At 48.1% G+C, this 22125-nt stretch overlaps 1 protein-coding gene across 4 annotated transcripts in view; it reads right to left on the bottom strand.

Moving 5' to 3' along the window:
- Positions 1-4178, bottom strand: part of KSR1 (kinase suppressor of ras 1) — a 50165-nt gene extending 45987 nt beyond the window's left edge. For 2 of the 4 annotated variants that reach the window (XM_041482615.1, XM_041482617.1), the window contains exon 1: positions 3884-4177. In XM_041482615.1, the coding sequence (XP_041338549.1) occupies positions 3884-4108 (225 nt within the window). In that variant the 5' untranslated portion in view covers positions 4109-4177. Of the gene's footprint in view, positions 1-3883 lie in introns of all 4 variants that reach the window. The other 2 variants (XM_041482616.1, XM_041482619.1) reach the window with 2 other exon arrangements.
- Positions 4179-22125: the final 17947 nt, after the last annotated feature.

Consider the following 22125-nt stretch of genomic DNA (forward strand, 5'->3'; position numbering starts at 1 on the left):
AAGCAAGTTCAAACAGATTTAATCCACAGGTACCATTCTGCCACTGAACGACTGATTTGTGGAGAGTAGACTGACTTATTTGTGAGACAGCCCAGCTGGAGTCAGGCTTTCTGATCTGGTGCTCTGTTTGCTGAAGGTGTTGAACAGAAGACATTCCCGAGGAAGAAGCCAAACTGATCTTTGCACACAGAGCCAGGAGTGTCTCTATCACGGATCTAGTCTGGCCAGAGAGCCAGAAGGACAGTTTTCCCAAAGAGCAGGCAGAACTCAGAATGTGTCCTACTGCCTCACCCCGACACTCCCACCACAACCAGTCTGGAGGCAGCTGCCATGCCAGAGCCACTGCAGTCAGCTCTTGAGGCAAGAACTCAGCTAGAAAGAAAATACATCTGCAGTCTAAATCCACTCCAGGTCTCGCAGTTCAGCCTTCCTCCCTCATCTTCACTGCAATCAAAACTGGGGGTGCTGGGGGAAGGTGTCCCACTTAGCCTGGGGATTCCCACGGCTCACCAAACCAGCTGCTTCTAGCTGAGAAACCACAGGAACCTTTCCTGCTGCCAGCACCTGTGACTGTGTTCTCCTGCTCACCTCCAGCAGATTCCCTCATCTTCGCTGCAATAAAAACTGGGGGGTGCTGGGGGAAGGTGTCCCACTTAGCCTGGGGATTCCCACGGCTCACCAAACCAGCTGCTTCCAGCTGAGAAACCACAGGAACCTTTCCTGCTGCCAGCACCTGTGACTGTGTTCTCCTGCTCACCTCCAGCAGACTGGCTTGAGCTGAGGTTGGAAATTGGATGTGCTTCACCACAGATGTCTAGTCCCACCAGCAGTTTCCCAGCCAGGGAAATGAATCCAGAAAGATACTGCCTTCACAAAGAAATACAGCTAAAAATAATATGCTTCTAACTTTGCAAAACCAATTTGAGTCATACAAGGGATTAGTGTAAGGACAGAGGTAAAGACTACAGAGCTATTTCTTTCCAAGGATGCTTGGAAACACAGTGGATGCTCACTACATGGCAGACATTTTTTGCTCTCTTACATATGGGTTAAAATTACCATTATTTTCCATTTCAGTTTTGTAGTCAACTTGAGAAGTGAGTAAACATGCTAGGACAGAACTGAAAGCACAGATCAGCACTGGGTAAAAGGAAAAACACTCAAGCACTTATTGGGCAGAAGATATAAAACTTGAAAAAAACCAAACCAGATCTTGTGGCATCAAAGAACCCAGTCTGCTAATAACCAAACTATAAGAACCTACTTTCCACTACAGGGAAACTCCCTGCCCTTCTAAGAAATGGCCTTCCTACCCTGAAACAGGGTCAGCTCATCTAACACATTACACTCAACACATCCCTTGCAAGCAATTCCCACAGCCCTTTCTTTCCTCTCCTTCCTGTATCTCAGTTTTCCGTGAACTCTTCTAAGCCACTGTGAATGCTTATCTGTACCTGCCAAGGTCCAGTTTGAAATCCTTATCTACCATGTGTTTTATTTTGAGAACACCTTACAAGCAAGAGGAATGAGGAAGGAATTAAAGCATTGCAGTAAATGGGGAGGGAGCTAAGCATGAGCCCAAGTGCCCTTAGGTTGGTGTTCTTGACCTGGCGACTACACGTCACTACACAGTTTACCAGTGATACTAATGGAACTAAGTTTTCACAATTCTTCTTCCTCTGAAGTCTTTGCACAGAAGAAAAGCCCTGTGAGAGTTCAGCCCGAGCCTAGATGAGCTCCCAGTCCAGGACTGACATATAGTACAGATATAGTGCAGTATAGTACAGTGCTCACAGCACTGCACCACCAGTAGACACTAATCATGACCCACAGAGCCATTTGGTGACTCATGGAGGTCACCAGGGAAGCACAGCAGGCCCTGGAGATCTCCGAGCTCCCAGCTGCACTCTGGACTCTTCCGAGTCCACCCACCAGTACCCAGCTCCCTGCAGGAGCAGAGCTCATGTCTGTGCTGGCACAACCCCACAGGCAGAGGCACACTGCCACAGTGGCACTGCTGGCACAGGAACTCCCCCTGGTACCTGAGACAGCCCTGGGCCCACCTCCCTTAGGGGCACCACAAGCAATGGGCAAGCAAACACAGACCCTGAGCTCCTGCAGTCTGGCTCTGTGACTGCAGCCTGGCACAGTGAAGCACAAGACTTGGGCTATGCCTGACATGTATTTTGGTACAGGCAACCCAACAGTGCAAAGAACATGGAGTCTGTACCCATGCCCACAGCTCCATGTGTGGGCAGAGATCCAGCACTTGGTTGAACTCCCAGAAAAATCACATACTGGACTGTACATCAAAGAGATTTTCTTCTGAACATAAATTTTATGATCATTGGTGAATGTGGCACCCATTTGTTTAAACAGATAAATGCTGAAGAGGATTGTGTGCACACTCAACAACTATCACTAGAAACAGCTTTCATTGCTTTAAGAGCCTCAAGATCATAAAAGGCCTTTATACTTTTGTGAATAAAGGTTTTCTTTTAGAACAGGTCCACAAGCAAAATAGTGATGGTCATTTCCCAAAATGATGCTGATCAACATTGTTTGGGCATCGAAAAGGCCCTCAAGGAGGGCTGCCAAAAGGCTATACAAATATTGTTTCACAGAGAATAGCCTTTTGGATGCTATTTGGAGGTGACAGGAGGAAGAACAGCACTATAAATTTGGGGGGAAAAAAGGAACCAACCAAAACAACACACCCCACAAAACAAACCAATCAACCAACCAAAACCACAAAAAAAGTCAGACAAAGAATAAAGGCAGAATGATAGATTTCCATGAGGCTGTGCCAAAAGCTACCTACCACCTATTGTTTCATGGTTTTCTTCCCAACCCTCATTTCTCATGTGATGGATTTTTCAGCATGTAGGTTTATTACAGTTACAGTGTTGTGATGACCCTTTCTTCCTAAAAAGCCTAATGCTCTATCCAGCTCCACGGTCTCCAGTACCAGTAGAGAAGAGGAGCATTAGCATTTATATCAAACTTGAATCAAAGAAGGGGACAGGAGGGGATTGCTTGCTTAGAGCAAAACTACCTGCACAGAAGGTAAAAGGAAATGCTATTTAAGTTTCTAAAGGTCAAATCAGCTAAAGAAAAATACATCTACTTTCCTTTCCTATGTACTTATACAGACTTTTAAACAGATACAGCTCTTCTCTGAGAGCATAACATCAGTGCATGTTTTGTGTTTGAAGCATTTCATATAATCTTTCTAAAGAGCAGAATATCTCTCCAGCCCTGTCCATGATGCTGGAGCCACAGCAACAGAGGGAAAAGGAGGATCAGATTAGATCAGTGAAACTGAGCCAGGGATAGAGAGACAGGCCTGGAGCAGAGGGCAGGAAGCATCAGGAGCAAACACCAAGAACCTGAGGCAAAGAGGAGTTTTCCCAGCACGCCAGGACAGCGGTGTGGGGACACACCTCCTGCCAGCGAGCCTCGAGTCACCTTTGCTCGGCGCCTCACATCGCATCCCGCTCCACAGGGACACGGGAGCCCGGCACAGGCCCGGGGCGCGGCCGCACACTGCCTCACGGAGCCCCCGCGCACCCGCCCGACCGCCCGGGGCACCCGAGGGGCTGCCCCGCACCTGTCCGCGCCCCGCGGCACCGCGCTCCGCTCCGCGGCTTCCCCGGGCGGCGGGCCCCGCGCCGGGAGCGCCGAGCCCGCTGACAGCTCCGCCGCGGGGCCGGAGCGCCGCTGTCCCCGCCAACAGCGCTCGGCCCGCGGGAGAAGGAGCGGGCGCGGCGCGGCCCCGGTGCCGAGGGGACAGGGCGGCGGGCAGCGGCAGGCCCCGGCCGCAGGGGCAGAGGCGGCAGCGCGGCCCCGCTGCGTCGCCCGCGGCTGCCAGCCCGCGCCGTACCTCCAGCGTGCGGATCTCCTGCTGCGTGAGGTCGTTGGACGCGGCACACTTGGTGCGGAGCCCGCGCAGGTTGGAGAGCGAGATGTCGATGAGGTCCTGCAGCAGCCCGCACTGCTGCAGCGTGCTCCGCACGGCCGGCAAGCCCCGCGGCCCCGCCGCCTCGCCGCCGCTCCGCTCCTTCCTCTCCAGCATGCCGGCGGCTCGCAGGGCAGCCGCTCTATCCATCCCTCGGCATCAGGGAGGCCGGGAGGCGAGGCGGCGGCGGCGGGGGAGCGGCGGAGGGAGGGAGGAAAGGAGGGAGGGAGGCGGGCGGGAGGCGGCCCGGCCCGGCTCGACCCGCCCCGCTGCGCTCGCCGGGCAATCACCGCCCGGTACATGCGCGGCCGCCGGGCTCCGCAAGCGCGCCCGCTCCGCCCCTGCCGCCGCCCTCAGCGCCCGCCGCCGCCCCGGGGCGCTCCCCTCAGCGCGTCCCTCAGCCCTCATTTCCCGCTTCACCCCTCAGTGCCCGCCTCAGCCCTCAGCGTGTCCCTCACCCCTCATTGCCCGCCTCACCCCTCAGTGCCCGCCTCAGCCCTCAGCGTGTCCCTCAGCCCTCATTTCCCGCCTCACCCCTCAGTGCCCACCTCAGCCCTCAGTGTGCCCCTCAGCCCTCGTTTCCCGCCTCAGCCCTCAGTCCCCGCTTCGCTGTCTCCCTCTCCCCTCTCCGCGCCCGCCTCAGCCCCTCAGCCTCCCCTCAGGTATGTCAGGGCTCGCAGCTCGCTCCGAGGAGCCCGCGGTGGGCTCCGCTCCCCTCCATGACCCTGGAGGAAGCAGGGCCGGGGCAGGGGGGGCCTGCCCAGCCCCGGGGAGGTGTGAGCGGGCATTAGGATAAACGTATTTTAGTGAATATAAGCTTTGCAGTAGGTGTGTGGGTTCATCCCTGTCATGAGTAGGAGGGAACTTCATGATGTCCTTGTGGAATCGCTGTGGTTTCAGTTTTCACAATGGAGATGTGAGAAAAATAGTGCAGGTAACTGCATTACATTTGCTTTCATATATGAGCAGGAGCCACTCATATCCCGATTATTAGAATTGGGACTGTTCATCTGACATGACGGAACCAGAGAGGCAGTTAGGTTATACCTTACTGACAGGAGAAGACAGCCTCCTTAATTTGCACTAAATTGATACCAGGTTTTAAAAGCTTAAATGACATCTGAGCCATGTGTGGCAATACAGAAGGGAGATTCCTGGGGAAAAAAAAATTAAAAAAAAATAAAAAAAAAATGAATTTAGGACATGAGGCAGTGGAACAGGGCAAAGCAGCTGACACGGAGCTGTTTTTCTCATGGTTAGATAAATACTGGTATCCACATTAGTTTGTGTGGATTTGCATCAAGTAGTGTGGCATATGCTGTTTAGTAATTTTCTTAAGAATGTGGGTCAGGTTAAGTATTTGATTTCATTGTCGTTATTCACATGCTGTAAATTTCATACGCAATAAGGGCTTTGCTGGATTAGGGTTTAATTAGTTTGCCATCTGATGAGTCCTGTGGTTTTGGGAAAGTAATTTTGCTTATTACCTCCATATTTCTGACCTTGTGAAAAAGCCTTTATCTACCCTGTCTGCTCTCAGGAGCACTAGAAGTTTAGCACAGGAAATTTTAATTTCTAGGACTCTGACAGGTTGAAATCCTCAAATACAGGTGACTGTGGAACTCGGGATTGTTATTAGCAGGATATTGTTCTTGTAGACATTTCTCTGTATGCACCTGAGAATATCCATTTGCTTATAGACAAGGGGCCGAGCGCGTTGCATAAGAAAGCAACCTAGGAAACTTGTGGGCCGTGCATCACGGGATACTTGGCATTCCCTGCAGTGTTTGTGTGCTGGGAGTGCCGGCCTCATTACCCGGCTGCCATCCATGGGCAGCATTCCAGTCCCAGCACACAGGGCTGCCCTTGGGCCTGCGGGAAGAATGTGCTGACTAAACACTGCCTCTGCTGCGTCCATCCCTGCTCAGCATCGCTGCTGCCTCGCAGGTTGTGGGGCTGGCGCCCGTCCCAGGAGCTCAGGCTGCTCTTCCACCACAGACTTTGTGTGCAGACCTGGTGGTTTAAGTTGTCTGAAACCACAGCTTTCTGTCTATAAGGAGATGGGGTAAAAGCACTGCTTATCTGAGGGTTTGAAAAGAGAAATACCGTGGCTGGGTCATGCTAGAGGACTGTGTGAGCACACTGAAGGAGCTCTTTTCCCAGAGATTTCAGGAAGTGGCATATTTTGTGTTGTACTTTACACATTTATTGATGCACGTCTTAGGATTTTTCTTTTAATGTTCAGTTCATGTAGGGTGGACATAAGAACTGCATTCTCTAAACAACTGCTTTTTTCTTGACTTGAGTGAACCATACCCACATTGTCAACTTCATTGTACAGTGACGTTTTTTGCTACTGTGTCAAAAAACAATCGTTTCGAAAACAACAATAAAATGTGGAACGCCTGAACTGGATCGGAGAAAACTGATAACTCCTTGGTTAAGCCACTGGCCTAAGGATTGAGGGGATTTCTCTTCCCCACTGCCCCCATCTCTCTTGCCCACACAGATCAGGTTCTAGCTACCTCAATAAAACCTTGCTAAGCTCCCCTGGATATCCTGGACCATAGCAATGGTCGTGGACTCAGTAAAATAAGCTCACTGTGGAAAAATACCTTTTTCTTTTATTCCTGGAGAAAGAAAAGCACTGGTGCATTTCACATGCTGCCTGTATGAAAAGCTTCTATTACCTTTTTAGCTATCTTGCCCCAATTTCATTCAGCTATCACAACACTGAATTTAGATGATGAGACTGAATTGCTCTATTTGATGTGTTTAACACATAATAGAGACCTGTTTTAAGAAAATGCAGTGTTGGGATTTGAAGAGCTGAAATGTTAGGTATTTCAGATAAAAGAGGCCTTTATTATCGGTGATTTTCCCCTCAAAGGCTTCCTCCTACACAGCCATAGGAGTATTCCTCTCCCCGGCACAGCACAGGAATACACAGTAGCTCTGGCATGCTCCTCTGCTGGGAAGCTGAGAAACTTAAGTCCTATTTTTAGACATGCTGCTGGATATTCTTGTTAGGATATACAGAGAAAGTGAGGATGGTGAGATGGTGTTCCCGGAACAAATCCTCACCATTCCCCAGTTTAGATATTTCCATGGCCTGCAACTGAGCCAAACCAGTTCACACAAATATAAGATATGACCTCCACCTTTAAGAAAAATTTTAGTCTAAGTCCGCTTCTTCCATGGATTTTTTCCTGCTCAACTGTCTGTGTCAAATGGCACAGTCAAATGCAGGGATGGACCAGCAAATCCACAGGTTTGGCAGTGGAGGATCCCAGTCAGTCAGGGATAGATACAGGAAACTGAATTGTGTGCTGACAATAATGGAGGAAAAGATGTGAAAATTAAACACCACTCCTTTTCTTAAAAATAATTTTCATGGGTGGAGAAAACAGTTGTGTTTGGGCAATCTTGAGGGAATTTCTGCCCCACAAGTGGGAGGCACAAGAAACTGCTGTGTAGCTCCTTCACTCAGTGTTTTCTGTGGACAGGTGTCGTGGTTTAACCCCAGCTGCCAGCTAAGCACCACCAACCCCCTGCTCACTTCCCCTTCAACAGAAAGAAACTTTGAGATGGGACTGGGAGGAGGAGGACTGAAGTGATGTGTTCATCTTACTTTCTGGGGTCACGTGAGTAAACAAGCATTGCAGCTGTTACAGCAACCAGAAACTTCCTAGCTTTAAGAACATAAGAATTTTAGTTGTCTATAAAACAAATAAACCCCCCAACATTTATTTTTAGAGTAATCTCATGGGTTTTGCAGTCTTTCTTTAGCATTAGCTGTGTTGCAATAGTGCTGCCTTTTTGTCTGCTATTTATCACCAGTAAAATAAACTGTTTGGGCAGGAAGAGTCTTTTACTGTCTGCTTGCACGGCAACGCCTGAATCTCAGCGAGAAGCCTCTGAGCTCTGCTGTAATATAAATATTCAATAATTACAGGCCCAGAGGCTTTAGCCCCCACCCCACTTGGAGCCCTGCCAGCCCGTGGGTTTTTTTTTCTTGCAGCAGACGTGCCAACAGTGAAAAGTGACAAATTTTGTTGGCGAAAGATTCATAGGTCTAACAAGGATAAGAAACACCCGCCTTTAGAAACAGAGGCTTATGTCTCTCCAAGGATAAACACACCCTAGATTGACTCATGCTGGCATAATCCCCTTGTGCAATTTGTATATTGGCATTAGATATGTGTGTGAGGCAAAAAGACAAATATTTGGTTAACGAAACAACACAGGGATAATAAAAAATAATTAGGCAGCTTTACCTCTCAGAACAATGCAGCAGGTGAGCTGCTGCTCTTCCCCTCAGACAGGCGTATCCCTGCAAGCAAAGCTTCCTGATGTTTGTTTTATTTGCGGCAAAATAACCTGTTTATTTTGTTAAATGGTCTCAGAGTAAAAATAATTAATAAATAATTAAATGAATCAAGTCCAGTAGTGCACAGTCTGGTGAGGGAGGGGGTATATACTGTGGTGGAAAAAGCAGGCTCATATTCCACAAGAGAGCTTTGTCAAGTGTATTGCATAAGGAGATTACAGGCCTGAGTCTGAAACAGGCTGAAGGTTTTAGTTGTGTTTGTCATTAGCACGCTGTGAACTGCAGCACAACAGCCCCTCTTTCATCTGGGTGAGAAAAGGCTCCAGGTCCATCATTATGATTCTGGAGCTGGGACTCCACATGGCTATTAGCTTCATTCCCCAGAGCCCTTTCTTGGTGTTTAAATAAAGGAGAGGAGCTGGGCGGGTTAATCATCTGCTGCCATTATTCCCGGGCACTCGGATCCGTTTGATGTGACAGCCCTCCGGGAGGGCCCCGGGCCCAGACTGCTCTGCACGCCCTGCTGAGGCTCGTCCTGCGCTCGGGTTTTGCCAACGGAGTTATGTTGATTAGCAAAATGAGAACAAACTCCTCCCATCCCCGTGCCCTATGTCTGTTGGCAGCTCTGAAACAGTGCCAGTTTTTCTGGTAAAAGGAAAAAAAAAAAAACAAACCAAAGTTCTCCTGATGCAGCCACTTCTGTGTGGAGATTTTACCACCAGCTCTTGTCCTGCTCTGTGGGAGGCCTCCTTTCCAGTTCTGCAACCCTTCCTCCGCAGCTGTGTGCGCAGTGCCTCACAAGTGGGGTGACCACAGCCATTTCTCAAGCAGTACATTATGTCTGTCATTACATACCTGGCAGGAATGCTGTCCTGGGATCATCAGGGTCTGCTGGATACTCCACATCCCTTTCACGGGAGGGGCAGCACCACAAAGACCACTAGATCCAATATCCACATTCTTCCCAACATCCACCTGCACTTTTGATGTAGCTGTATCCCTCTGCTGTGCATGGTGGGACCTGGGAGGATCTATTGCCATCTTCCCCCGTGAAACATCCAGGAAATATCTTTTTCTGAAGCATTCTGGTGCATGTCTTGAAGCTCTCAGTTTTATAGTGGTCCCTGGGGAGAGCTTGCATGCACTGACAGCTCTGTTTTAGAAGAGCTGCAAGAACTCTGCCATAGATAAAATGGAAGGAGCTGACTTCTAGAGGTTTCTAAACATGGAGACACTGTAGAAGAGGCTGGGCCAAATGGTAAGAATGGAGGGACTGCCCTGATGCATCTGAGGGGCATTGCCTGTGGCATTCCTTCATTGGAGATGGAATTCTGCATGCAGCTGCCTGTGCCTTCTGCTGTTCCTCCTGGCCTCACAGCCTGATCCTGCTCTACTGAGTCAGGCTCTTGGAAACCAGGCCTGTGAAAAGCCTGCAGACAGTCTAAAGAAAGCTTGCAACATACTGAAGAATATTTAGAAACTTAAACCTGTCCGCTGCAAAAAAAAATTACTTCAGCAGGAAGTCCTTAGAGCATGATAATAGAAAGGACATTTTATGCAACTATCAATCATTCTTGCTCTTGATGAGTTGAGAATTAATCTGCAGAAGGAAAAGTAAACACAGATCTTTTGTTCCTTCCAATTCAAAGTTCTTTGAAATCGGTGTCTTCCCAGCCAGTAAGTTTTGGATTAAGTCCTTGTTCCACCCTTCTTTCCCCTATCCCTACAGTACCATGAAAATTCAGGCTGTTTCTCTTTACTTCCTTCCTCTTCATAAAATGTCTAATAATCAGCCATCTGGTGTCCAAGATGCCTTGAGTATTAGGGCATTTCCTTTATCCAGGGGAGGCTTGTGAGGAGGAAGATAAATGTGTCCATGACCCATCCCTGCTGTGTGCTGATTAGAGTCTGGCAGTTTTTCTTTGTTCACAGTGATTACAGTAGTGCTAAGTTGTTTAGGAGAGAAACATATTTAAAGGGAAAATCTTGGTTTCTGATCTGCTAGATTTCATGACATTGCTTAATTATGCTTAATGACAATTCTGTAGAACATTATAATACTTGTAATATATGTTAAAGACAGAGTGGGATTTTGAAGGGAAGATGCAAAATGAGATTTATAGAAAACACTGTGTATCCTAAAGAACTGCAGTCTGGATTCATTCTCATTTTAATTCTGTCTCACAGTGACACCCTATTTTTCAGAACTAGCTAAAAACTTAACCCTTTCCTTTCATTTTGTATTCCAGAGACCACAGCTGCAAGGCAAGCTGTGTGCAGAACTCTGTTCAAGTCAGTGTCAGTCCCCGGGAACAAGGGTTCTGTGTGCCATGCTGTGTAAAACTGGGTCAGGTCTCAAGGTAGCCAATGGCTTGAAATTCAAGTTTAGGAGGAAAATACTGAAGGGCACAGAGAAACTGTGACTGTGCATCCACTGGACAATTGCAGTTTTTTAAAATAAAGCTGGAGGGACAGGGCAAGTCAGACTATAAAGAAAACAAAAGCAGCAGGAAGAATCTGCAGTCTTAGCTCTGAAGTTAAAGAAAAAACCTACCCCCTGTTATTCTGTGACAATTTGTAGGCCAAATTTGTGACATAAAAGAGGTCTGTGTCTTGATTTGTGAGCCTTTGAGAGTTGCAAATTTTTGTTGTCTTGGCTGTGGTGGTGTGAAGAGATGCTGGCAAGGTTCTGATGATGCTCCCATCCCATTAGGGTGTGGACAGTCACTAGACATTTGTACCAGGAGTTTTCACTTGATGGTGTGTTTATAAATAGTAAATTATTTTGGTGCAGCTGGAGTTTGTCAGGTGAAAGAGACATAAAAAGATATGTCCTTAAAATACCTTTAGGCTGTTTCTGTACACCTTGGTTCTCAGCAAAGAAATATTTCTTTTTTTTTTTTTTCTTGAAAGTCACCTGACCTTTAAGGGCATGTACTGTCCTAATCCCTGCTTGAACTCTGCGTACAGTTCAGGCTGTGGATTATGGCACTCGTACAATACATAAGCTATTTAGGGCACCCATTAATTAACCAGCTAATAGCATGCATAGCATGAGTGTGAGGAGTATGGTAGCCTAAACTTTCTGTGCAGGACTGTGCAAATCTTGCTTAAAGTGGGGTCACAGAGCTTCATGCATATGCTTAACTTCTCACAGAAGAGATAGATGCTGCCCAAACTACCCACCAAGAACAAATGCACAAGCAGATAAACCTTTTTCTGATGATGCCAGAGAAAAGGGTGAGCCACATACTTTATAAAATCAAATGGGCATAAGTTTAACTGTTGACTTGAGTTTCTCATTTTGAAAGGAGAAACTGTCAGTAACTGCCAGCATGCTGGGGCTCAGATGCCCCAGTTCTGCACAAGTGCACACTCTGATCTTGCTGAGAGTGTCTGAGGAGAGAATGGTCTTAGCTGGTTCTTGTCAGCATTTGAATTCAGTCTCCTGATTTTCTGCTCACTCTTCTTCCTCAGTTTCCATCACAGTCATTGACTTTGTCAATAGCACCATCTCTGGAAATAGTTTGCACCGGAAGCAAGATAAGAGCACATGAATGCTGGCAGGGGCTGAGCCAAAGTTTTGAAAATTCTGGCTCTTACCCCACAGCACCAAATAGGAAACCTTCTGCATTCACGGCAGACAAATGGACAGGAAAGGACAAAGTAAACCCTTACCACTTTCCCTCATACTTGAGTTTAGTTTTCTCTGATCCAGCAGCTTGCATGTTTTACCCCTGCTCTGAGTGCAAAATGGGAGAATTCAGCAGCTAAGAAAAAGGCAGCTGTCCCTGGCTGCTGCTTCTGCCATGCAAAGGGTCCAGGTCCCACTGGTTCTGCCTGACAAGACCATAGTGCTTGATCATAATAAGGAGAGAGGGCTCAGTGCAGGAAAGTGGTTGTATTCAGAATGTTGCATAAGCACAGTTAGTTTGAAGTCCATATCCACACTTTGGTGCATGATTTCAGAAACCATTTCAAGGCAGGGAATGATGACCCTGTGGTTGAGACATTGAGACTGGACCAGTCTGGTTCAGTTCCTGGCTCTTTTAGAAAGTATAGCCATGGGCAAATCATCTCGTCTGTCTGCCTCCCCCACGAACCAGAGATGAGAATGTTTCCTCTGTCTGACATGTCTATTTAAACCATGGAGAGCACTGAGGAATTAAACTTAGGAGATGAAAGGGGTCGATGTGATCCACATCTGCGCTTCCCAGAACCCTTTTCAAAAGGTCAGATTTTGCCCATTACAATGGCCATAATAAAACATGAATCCATGGGTTTAGTGGAGTTACTCCACGTATTCACTGAACTTAGTGAAGTCAGAACTTGGAATACTGGACTTAAATGCTTCATGGGGTGCTCCTTTGATGAGACTGTGGTCAGAGCTATTTGATAGAATGCCTCAAACTCCCATCCATCCATGAGCCCCCTTTGCAAACTCCTCCAAATTCAAGAGCCTTGTTCAATTGTATTGCCTGTCTTTTACCAAAACATGAAACAAAACATCTCTCCTCAAACTATAAACACTGTAATTTACCCCAAACAATTCACGTTTAAAATAGGAAGTCAGAAATATCAAAGCCACAAGCATCCAAGTATTTTCATGAAGGATAATCAGGATGTTAAGAGTTGCTAATAATTTTATGTAGATGTTCAAGCTATGAAAGAACCCATGTGGTCCTTTTCCATTCTGCATTTCTGTTAAAAAATGAGACATCTGTAGAATTTTAGCAGTTGTTGGTTGTCCTAGATGTCTTCAAAATAACATGCTGTTCACCCGTGCCGTGAGACTGGGAATTTTAGCTCAGCCAATGCTCCCTGTAGTCCACATCCTGACCCCTCTGGTATCCTTCAAACCGGGAAAATTCCACCAGCTGTTAGAGGAATTTGCCCAGCTGGGCTCATCAGCCTTGGCCTGCGTAGCAAACAGCAGCCCTGGGGCTGCAGGTGCCTTTGTGCTCGCATGTCCCCTCTGCCCTAGGGCAGAGCTGCTGGGAGCACCAGGTGGAATTTGCCTCTGCCCTCTGCCGAGCACACACAGCCATCTGCAAAGAATTCCCAGCCCAAAGGTGCAGGTGCCAGGGCCTGAGCCTGCCAGCCCAGCAGGACGGGTGCAGTCGGCAGTGCCAACGCTCAGGTGCACTCACAGGATTGCATCATTCCGTGCTGCCAGCTCCCTCTCAGACAATGTGCTTCACATACTGGCTGCACAGAAGGTCAGCTTGTGCTAGGAAAATGAACCGGCTGCTTGGCTTGGTGCAGCAGTGAGGGAGGGCTGGGAATAGCCTCTGACAGGAGACATTTTGCCTTGTTAAGTGTTGTTACTGTGATGTGGTCAAAGCATTTTGACCCAGCTTTTAGAGGGCCAGGCTTAATGCACTTCTTTTTCCAGGGGAAAAAGGAGTGATGTATAGAAGGACTAATCCAGATTGGCTTCTGACTGCATTAGTCATTCCAGAGACAGCTCCCAGTCCAAACCAGTGGCTGTCTTGGGGCATGAGGCATGCAGGTAGGGGTGGGCTGTGCTCTCAGCATGGAGCTGGGGCACAGAGTTCTGCTCCACATGCTGTGAAAGTATTGGGTACAGCAAGGCAGCTTGTGTGACTTCCTAATAAAGTATTTATTTATTTCAAACAAATGTCATAGAAGGGTAAAGGTATTAGTGATAATTAAATCCCTGCCTGATTGGGGAAAATAATCTTATGATGGAAGTGCCAAGCTGTAGCATGAACTCATTACTGATTAGACACCAAAGAAAGGTTCTCAGCAATGACTTTCCCATTAGAAATGCTTTGTTTGGAGCTTGTTACCTCAGTCAGGTTATCCGGGCTCTTGCAGTCAGCACAATTTGACATTCCCAAACACAGTAGCTTTCCTCACAGAAAATCAATTGGGAATTACAGAGGAGAAGGAAAAGTAAAGTTATGCATTAGCAGCTGAGCTGAGAAAAGAACACAGAGGGTTGCATTTGGGCAAGTGAAAAATCCCCACATGGACTGCAGTGTGCTGGTTGTGCCAGGGGCTTTCATGTCTTACAGAATATTCCCAAGGGTCCCAAGTACATGGATTTTTTTCCTAAATGGATGGAGTTAGAATGACACAGCCTTGCCTCCCTGGGGACACTAGAAAAGCAACCAAGAAGTGCCTAATTAAGGCATAATTTATTTTTCTCTTCTGCAGCAGCTATTGCTATTCTGTTAGACAGATAAAGCAGCACATTAGGAAGGCACATAAACTGTGCTGCCAGGGAAACCTGACTTTGGTTCTTGTTTCCTTTCTTCCTTTAATCCCACATACGGTATCCCTGCTGAGAGCAGACTGGTAGGAGCTTGTGAATAATGGAGAGGGTAATACTGAGCAAAGTCATCCCAATGCACATCTGCTGCACACAGTGTTTGTATTTAACCCTTTCTTTTTAACAGGTGTTTCTAAGGTATATGGATTGAAGTAGTTGCATGCATTGAAATTGAAAATATACCACAAGAAGAAATAGTAAGATGGCCAGGAGATGCAGAAATAGTAAACACCTGCTAGGTTTGGGGTTTTTTTCCCCAGGGTATCTATTTTCTAGAATGAAGTGGTCATCCTAGACAGCCCCACCAAGATGCAAGGCAGGGTTAGTAAGTGGTGCAGTGGCCTGGAACAAGGGTGGGGCCCCTCAGAGACCGGTGCAGCTCAGGTGCCTCTTCCTGCATGTTAAAGAAGCAAAATCTACCATGTAGAAAGGTGAAGAAAAGAGGGCTCTGAGGAGAGGCTGTGCTGCCAAAGGCTGGGTTTGGAGGCAGCATGCTCTGGAGAGGACAGCAGAGGAGAGGAAGGCAGAACTGGCTGCCTCCTCCTTGTGTGTCACATGTAGCTCTGGGCACATCTCACAGGTGATCTTCTGATCTCCTTGTAAACTGGGGCTGATAGAACTTACCCAGCTGTCTCTTTCACAAGGTTTTGGAGAAGGCTGGTTATTTTATTAGGAGTAATTTGTCATGATGACTCCTATGTAGTGTACTCTTTGGAGGCAAGCCCTAGTAGGCAAGCTCTGAACTTGCCTTTAGACATGAGCGCTGTTCAAAGTCCTGCAGGACCTGGGAAAGGCAGGGAGGAAAGTGTCTGCCTGAAGCTGTGGGCTACTGGCAGAGCTGAAAAGTGGACTGCAGCTGTTCCACCTGGGAAATGCTCTGTAAGTGTGGAATGATATAAGAAATTGTTGATCCTGAAAATCAGGAAACAGGCTGGACAGGCTCATCCCTCATGTGACTGGACACTCCCTTCTGATTATTACCTGGGGCTGTGATAGCAAAGAACAGGAATGCAGTCAGGGTGTCACAGAAGGCTCTGACCTGGGCTCTCCAGATGTGTGCTGGATGGTCACAACACCTCCCTGCTGCTCTTGAGAGCTGCAAAAAACTGAGATGAAAGGCAGAGTATCATGCTGCAGCTCCAGCAGAAGCTTATCTGCACACAGAAACAATGCTTGTAGGTCAGCTCTTCATATGAGTTTTGTGATTGAAATTATTTGGCAAAGAGGAAGAAAACAAGTGATTATACACATTAAATCCTCCTGACCTGGGCTGTGGAAGATGTGTTTCAGTTGGTAAGTTCTATTAGCCTTTGGCACTCATGAGTGCAATGGCTGCTACAAGGCTGAATCCTGGGAATCAGAACCTGCTGGATCAATCCTGGCTGGCTAAAACTTTCTCTTCAGCTTGTAGTACTATTTCACTCTTATAACTGAAATTGAATCCCTTTTACCTTTTCCAAATCCCAGACTCCATATCCATTTACTTCAGCACTCAGAAGGGGAGGGGCTCTCCTCCCATGAATCTTGCTGTAAGCTCATAGAATTGGTGTTTTCCAGGGCTCTTAGAGCTGGACCCATTTTCCTCACGGAAGGATCCTGGTTCCCAGGCATCTGTAGCAGAGAAGCTTTCACCAGTAAAGAACCTGCCCAGCCTTCTCTGCAGGAGTTCTGGGAAACTGCCCTGGGAGGGTTGTGCCAGCTCACCATGGAAGTGAGACTTGCAAATTGAGGCTGGGTGTCCCAGGGGCAGTACAGATTCCCCAACCACTTGTGGAAGCAGTTGTGATCGCTGTACTTTCCCTCACACACAGAACAACCTCAGAGAGCTTATGCATAAAGATAGGGGAAACAAAAAGCCCCTGGTAAAAAGAGACAACAAAAGCCTTCAGGAGACACTGTCTTATCTGCAGTTTGCACTCAAATAACCCCAAATGACTGCTTATCTGTAGCAACAATGGAGTTCTTACCGATTTAAAAGTGGGAAAAATAAACCCCAACAACCCAGCCCTGGAGGGCTTATCGAGTTGCTCAGATAACTGTTCTGCAGTGATGTCAGGAAGAGAGCAATGATGAGGTCATAGGGAAAATGCAGTGCTTTTCTGTCACTGGGAATGGAGGATCGTGTCTGCTAAAGTCAGGTGAAAACCTGAAATATTGACATGTTTGGGTTGTGCAGGGCTGAGATCTCAGCACTTGGAAATCACAGTAAAATGGTCAATATTCGCACAGAATGGGGCTGTTTGAAGATGCTGGGATAAAGGAGTGTGAACACTTCTGTGCTGCAATAGGAGTTTCAGAACAGCTGCCAGCTCGCAGTGAGGGCTGCAAACAAGGAGCACTGATGTTAGAGTAGTGCTTATTTCCTGTTCCCTGTGGACTTCATCCAGTGCCTCAAAGTCTTGCAAAAGCTCCCAGCTGACTTGCGTCTAAATCAATGCTGTCTCTGCCCAAACCGAGGCGTGGTTTTTATGCCATTCTCCCCCAATTACATGCAGAGCATGCTCCCGTGAGCCAGGGAGGGACACAGGCTCACTGAATTCATCAAAAGCCAAAGGATATGGTCACACCTGAAACTCAGCATTTTATGTCACTTTTAGTGACATCTCCTGTGCCTTGAAGTGACACAAGAGGGAGAAAACAGCTGCCCAGGAACATTGTGCAATTCTGCATTTTCTCCCAGTCCGGGAAATTACTTAAGTAAGAAACTGAGGCGGTTGGGCCAATGTGTTTATTGCTACTTGTTTTGGCGTGCAGCCAGTACCCAGGCGAAGCCGGTCCCCCGGGGCCGTAAATCCCTGCTCTCCTCCTGGCACAGCGGCACCGGCTCTGGTTCCGCAGCAGCAGCAGCGATGCCAGATGGTCCCGAGGCTGGGGCAGCGTTTCGTAACAGACGAACTGGGGGAGAATGGCTCCCCGCGGCAGGCTCGGGGTACCCGTCACAGACCGGGGGCTCCCCGCTCTCTGGGCGCTGCGGCCGGCGCTAGGCTGTCCCTTGTCCCCTCGCAGGGACAGCAGCGGCTCCTGCCCGGCGCTGTGGTGCCCTCTGCAGCCGCAGAGGCCCGGGGAGAGGGGCCGGGGCTCCGGCGGGAACTGCAGAGCATGGCAGGCAATGAAAATCGGTAATCCTGCCGGAGACAGCTGTTTTCGTTAGATTAACTTTCGTTAGATTAACTTCTCACGCTGCTGCTCGCCCGGCCCGAGCCGCCGCCTGCCAGGGCGGGAGTCGTGCGGCCACGGGTGTGATTTGTGTAAAACAACCTGGAGACAGATCCTTCTGCTCTATGGCTGAGCCCGGGCAGCACAGATAAGGGCCCTGCACGCTTTTGATGCACATAAATCAAGAGCAGTCCTGCAGAATAACAGCAGCATAACCACGCGGAGAGCCAGCCCTTGTGCTCCCTGTCCTCTTGCCCCTTGTGTCCAGGGGCTGTTTCATGCACAAGGAACATTTGCAGTGGGGACAAGTGCAAGCTGCTCCCCTCACATCGAGGCCTGCTTACACAAGCCTCTTGCATCTCCTGTGGGCCTATCATTTATGAACCTAAACATTCTGCTCTTCGTTGTGCTATGCATTTATTCATGGCTTTGTCCTGGGAGCCTCAGTGGTGGTCTGCCTCCCCACTGTTTGAATCACTAAGGAATGTAGTTAGGGACAGATCCAGAATAAGAAAATTATTCCTGCCCCAAAACATTTAAAACCCATCCTGTGTGTGTTATAAAATAGCAGAGGCGTGTAAAATTTCATAACAGACTTGCTGCATAAATCTTTGTCAAATCGACTTTCTCTCACAGCCTGTGTATGGTTTCTGGTAGTGGGCATGATGAAATTAAATACATTCCTAGTGATTGAGAGCAACCTGAAGGGAGTGGTACCTGTCCTTCCACCCGCCCAGTGCACCCCTACGGGGAGCTGAAACGGAGAGGTAAATGTGGGGAGTGACTCAGACCAACTCAGACCATCTCAACTACACAGTAACAATCCCAATGAGATACTGTTTCAGGTGGCTGTTTTGTGGAATTGGGTCTTTTCACTGGAGTCCTGTGCAGTAACATAGTCTCTGCTGGAGAACTTTGGTTTCAGGTCCTTCCCTTCTTTGTTTTCCTGTTGTTGAAGTTGTTATTTTTGTTTCAAACGCAGCTATTTAAAAATCATGGCTAATGTCCTGCACTGCAGTATCCTACTTTCCTCAAACGTTCAGTTGCCAGTAGAAATTGACTTTGATGTTCCTGGTGCAGCTTTGTCTGGAGCCCCTGTTGTGTAGGTCAGAGCATCTCTGTTCTGGAAAAGGAGCTTGTGGGGGTGGCTGCTGCTTAAGCCCAGGTGTTGTACAGCTCAGAGGAAGAGGATGTTGGATCTCTTGGGCCCAGCTCGGCTCTTTGAAGTCCCTCCAGGCTGGTGGCCAGCTGTCAGTGCATGCAGGGCTCTGCAGGAGTCTGTTTGTAGCAGGCAGATGTGTCATTCAGCAGCCACAATGCACACTTGTCCTTTGCCCCCAGGCACTCTTGGCATCCCTCCTTTCCTGTGGAGACAGAGTTTTGTGGCACCCTGGGGGACCCTGCAGTTAAACCCCCTCTGTGTCAGTGCTGGGGAATCCTGATGGGAAGATTCTTCCTGAAGTGTGTTCTGAGCACTGCTTGAACAGTGCCTCTGTTGAGCCTCAGTCTGAACAAAATGCTCCTGCTTCTGCCAGACCATTAAGGTAGCTCCTCTCGGTGCCTGCTGGATCCTGGGGGATGTGGAGCACACCCCTTTGGCTGGGCCGTGGTCTGTGGTGAGTTCAACCCCAAACAGAGCTGGGGACAGCTCATTGCAGGGAGGGGAGCACAGCAGCCAGCAAGGAGCCAGGTATTTTACTGCAAACTGAAACTTCAGAGCAGTTTTGCCATGCAAGAACGCTGACCCTGCTTAGCCATGAGGAGATTTCGTGCCCTGTAATCCCACATTGATCTGGATTACTTTTTTATTTAAAGAAACTGACCTCCAGTAGGCACAGCAGGTCTCTCTGGCCTAGCAAGCAAGTCCTGAGCACAAGAACAGAAACAAAAGTTCTAAGTAATAAAAAAAAGGTGGAGACCACTATAGTGCCTCAATAAAACAGCCAAGGAGAGCAGTGTCGTCCATAGGTCTTGACATTTTATTAGTAGATTAAGTAGTTTAGCTAGTCTTGTTAATTCTTTTTCTGAATTAATAAATTAAGAGTTACCAAATACTCAGCACATTTGCTTAGAAACTCCATAATGCAGTTTTAACCAAGCAAAGCTGTGCTTACATCTCTGGTGTGACACGGTTACCAAATACTCAGCACGTTTGCTTAGAAAGAGGGCATCATTAAAATGCTGCCTTCTCTTTCCAGCAGGAAGCCCCATCTCTTTTGAGCTTAAAGAAGATGCACACCTCCATAATGCAGTTTTAACCAAGCAAAGCTGTGCTTACATCTCTGGTGTGACACTCCTTGTGAGTCCTTGTGTGACTCTGGGTAAGGTACCCAGCTCCTCTGTGTTTCAGATGTGTTCCAGAACTTCTCCACCTCCCAAAGGTGTTCTGGTGTCAAAGCAGGTGATGCTCAGACATGTTATGAACGAGGCCATGAGGGTCATGGCGTGCAGGAGCAAAGGGAAGGTGGGAATGTCCAAGGCACAGGTGCTCGGGCACCATTTGCTCTGACTCTCAGTGCACACCGTGCAGGTCACCCAAGGTACCCTGTCCCATGCATTTTCCTGTCCTGCACCAAAAAACCCTCTTTGGCACCCTCGGGTGTTTCAGGTAACACTGTAAACTCAGGCACTGCTCACTTAACTGACCTCATCTCTGTAACAGAAGTCTGAAAACACTCCCTGGTAAAGTTCTGCTTTAGCTTCCTCCCAAGAATAGCCCTTGTGTTGTGTGTGGGCCCACGACACCATTTCCTACCTGCTATTCCTGGAGCTGCTTTCCTGACCATCAGCACGGCCCAGGGCAGCCCCTCCCAAATGCACTCCCTGAAGGAGCCTGCTGCAAGGCCAGTGCTGGGTGTGATGTGGGCCTCAGGTCACTTTGTCTACAAGGAAGAGGCCCCTTGTCCCAGGTGTGGGTGTGATGACTAGGGGTCAAACACGGCATTATCACTGCAGTGTTCCAAGAGACCCCTCATTCCTACCCTGCCAGCTCTGCCACTGCCTCCTCACACTGCCAGCATTTCCTGCTCCTCCTTTCTTGCCACAGCTGTAACTTTCCATCTCTGGGAAGTGTTTGATTCCAGAGTCTAAGTGATGGTATCCCTTGAAAAGCAACAAACCCGTTGTTCCTGAGCAGCTACGGGACAGTTTCCTCAGTGGTCCAGGGAGGCGTGGTGTCAGAATGGGAGATACAGTTCTGAGCTGCACATCTGCAGTCCATGCTGCAGTGTTTTCACTTAAAAGCCCCATTGCCAGCAGTTGCATGGGTTCATGTAATCCTCAGATTTCACTTTAATAACAAAAAATAAGGAAATTCTTCAGGACTCCAGGAAAAAAAGAAAATGAAAGCATACAGGTGTTTAACAGGTCATCCATTAGATAATGGGAATTGAGGCACCACGAGGTTAAGACTATGAAACAGGAATCTGATTGCAGAAATGGAACTGGAATCAAGTTACCTTTGTCTTAAATCCAGCTTTCCCCCATCTGCTGAGCTGGAAAAGGAGCTGTTAGCTTTGGAGCAGTGAGAGATGGTGTTAGCAAGGCTTGGGTTGGGGATGGGGAGCAAAACAAAACCTCGAAATTGCAACAAAGCCTCAATTCTTTAACAAAATGTCATCTGTGTGTGACACAGTTGTTCTGAAGCTGGAAGCCTGTGAAGTGGTGACTGGCAGCGTTATTGTGTTTGGGACAATTTCAGAAAGCAATTCTTCATTACTTGCTCGAAGAGCAGTTTTTCCACTCTTCTTTAAGCCAGGAATCAGTCTGGTCTTCCCAGAAGTGATGAAAATAGGCAGGTTTAGCTGGAACTCTGCTGACGCTGCCCAGTAAAAGGACTCTGCAGTGCAGCCCCACCAAAGAGCTGCAGGACTGTTCACGGGCCCAGGGAAACACGGCTGCAGATGTCACGTGAGAGCTTCAGAAGAGGAACCAAGTGTTGATAGATGCCAGTGTGCAGCCACTGCTGTCACGCTCTGGTGACTCACTCAAGTGTATCAAGACAGGCCTGGAAAGCAGAGCTAATTTGTCATTTCCTTCCTCTTCCTCTCCCAGGGCAGCAGTTCACAGGGGGCCCCTCTGACCTTTAGCCTCTGAAGGGATGAGAGACTAAAGAGCTGACAGAGGTGTGTGTTCAGGGAAAGAAAGCATCAAAGGCTTACATTTATTTGCTTTTCTGGCACTCCTTGTGTTTCATGCATTGGCTCTTTCCTAATTAACAAAGAAGAAACAAAAGAAGTCCGAGGTTTGTCTCCCAGCCTTGGCAGAACTCTTTCATGCTCGGTGCTGCTGTTTGCAGTGTACACGGGCAGCTCCCACTGATGAGAGCACAGCACCCTGATGAGACAGAAATTCCCACCCAGCTCATTTTCTTTCTCTAAAGCT

The sequence above is a fragment of the Pyrgilauda ruficollis genome, unplaced genomic scaffold, assembly GCF_017590135.1.
Source record: "Pyrgilauda ruficollis isolate IOZ18807 unplaced genomic scaffold, ASM1759013v1 scaffold59, whole genome shotgun sequence".
NCBI classification, from domain to species: domain Eukaryota; kingdom Metazoa; phylum Chordata; class Aves; order Passeriformes; family Passeridae; genus Pyrgilauda; species Pyrgilauda ruficollis.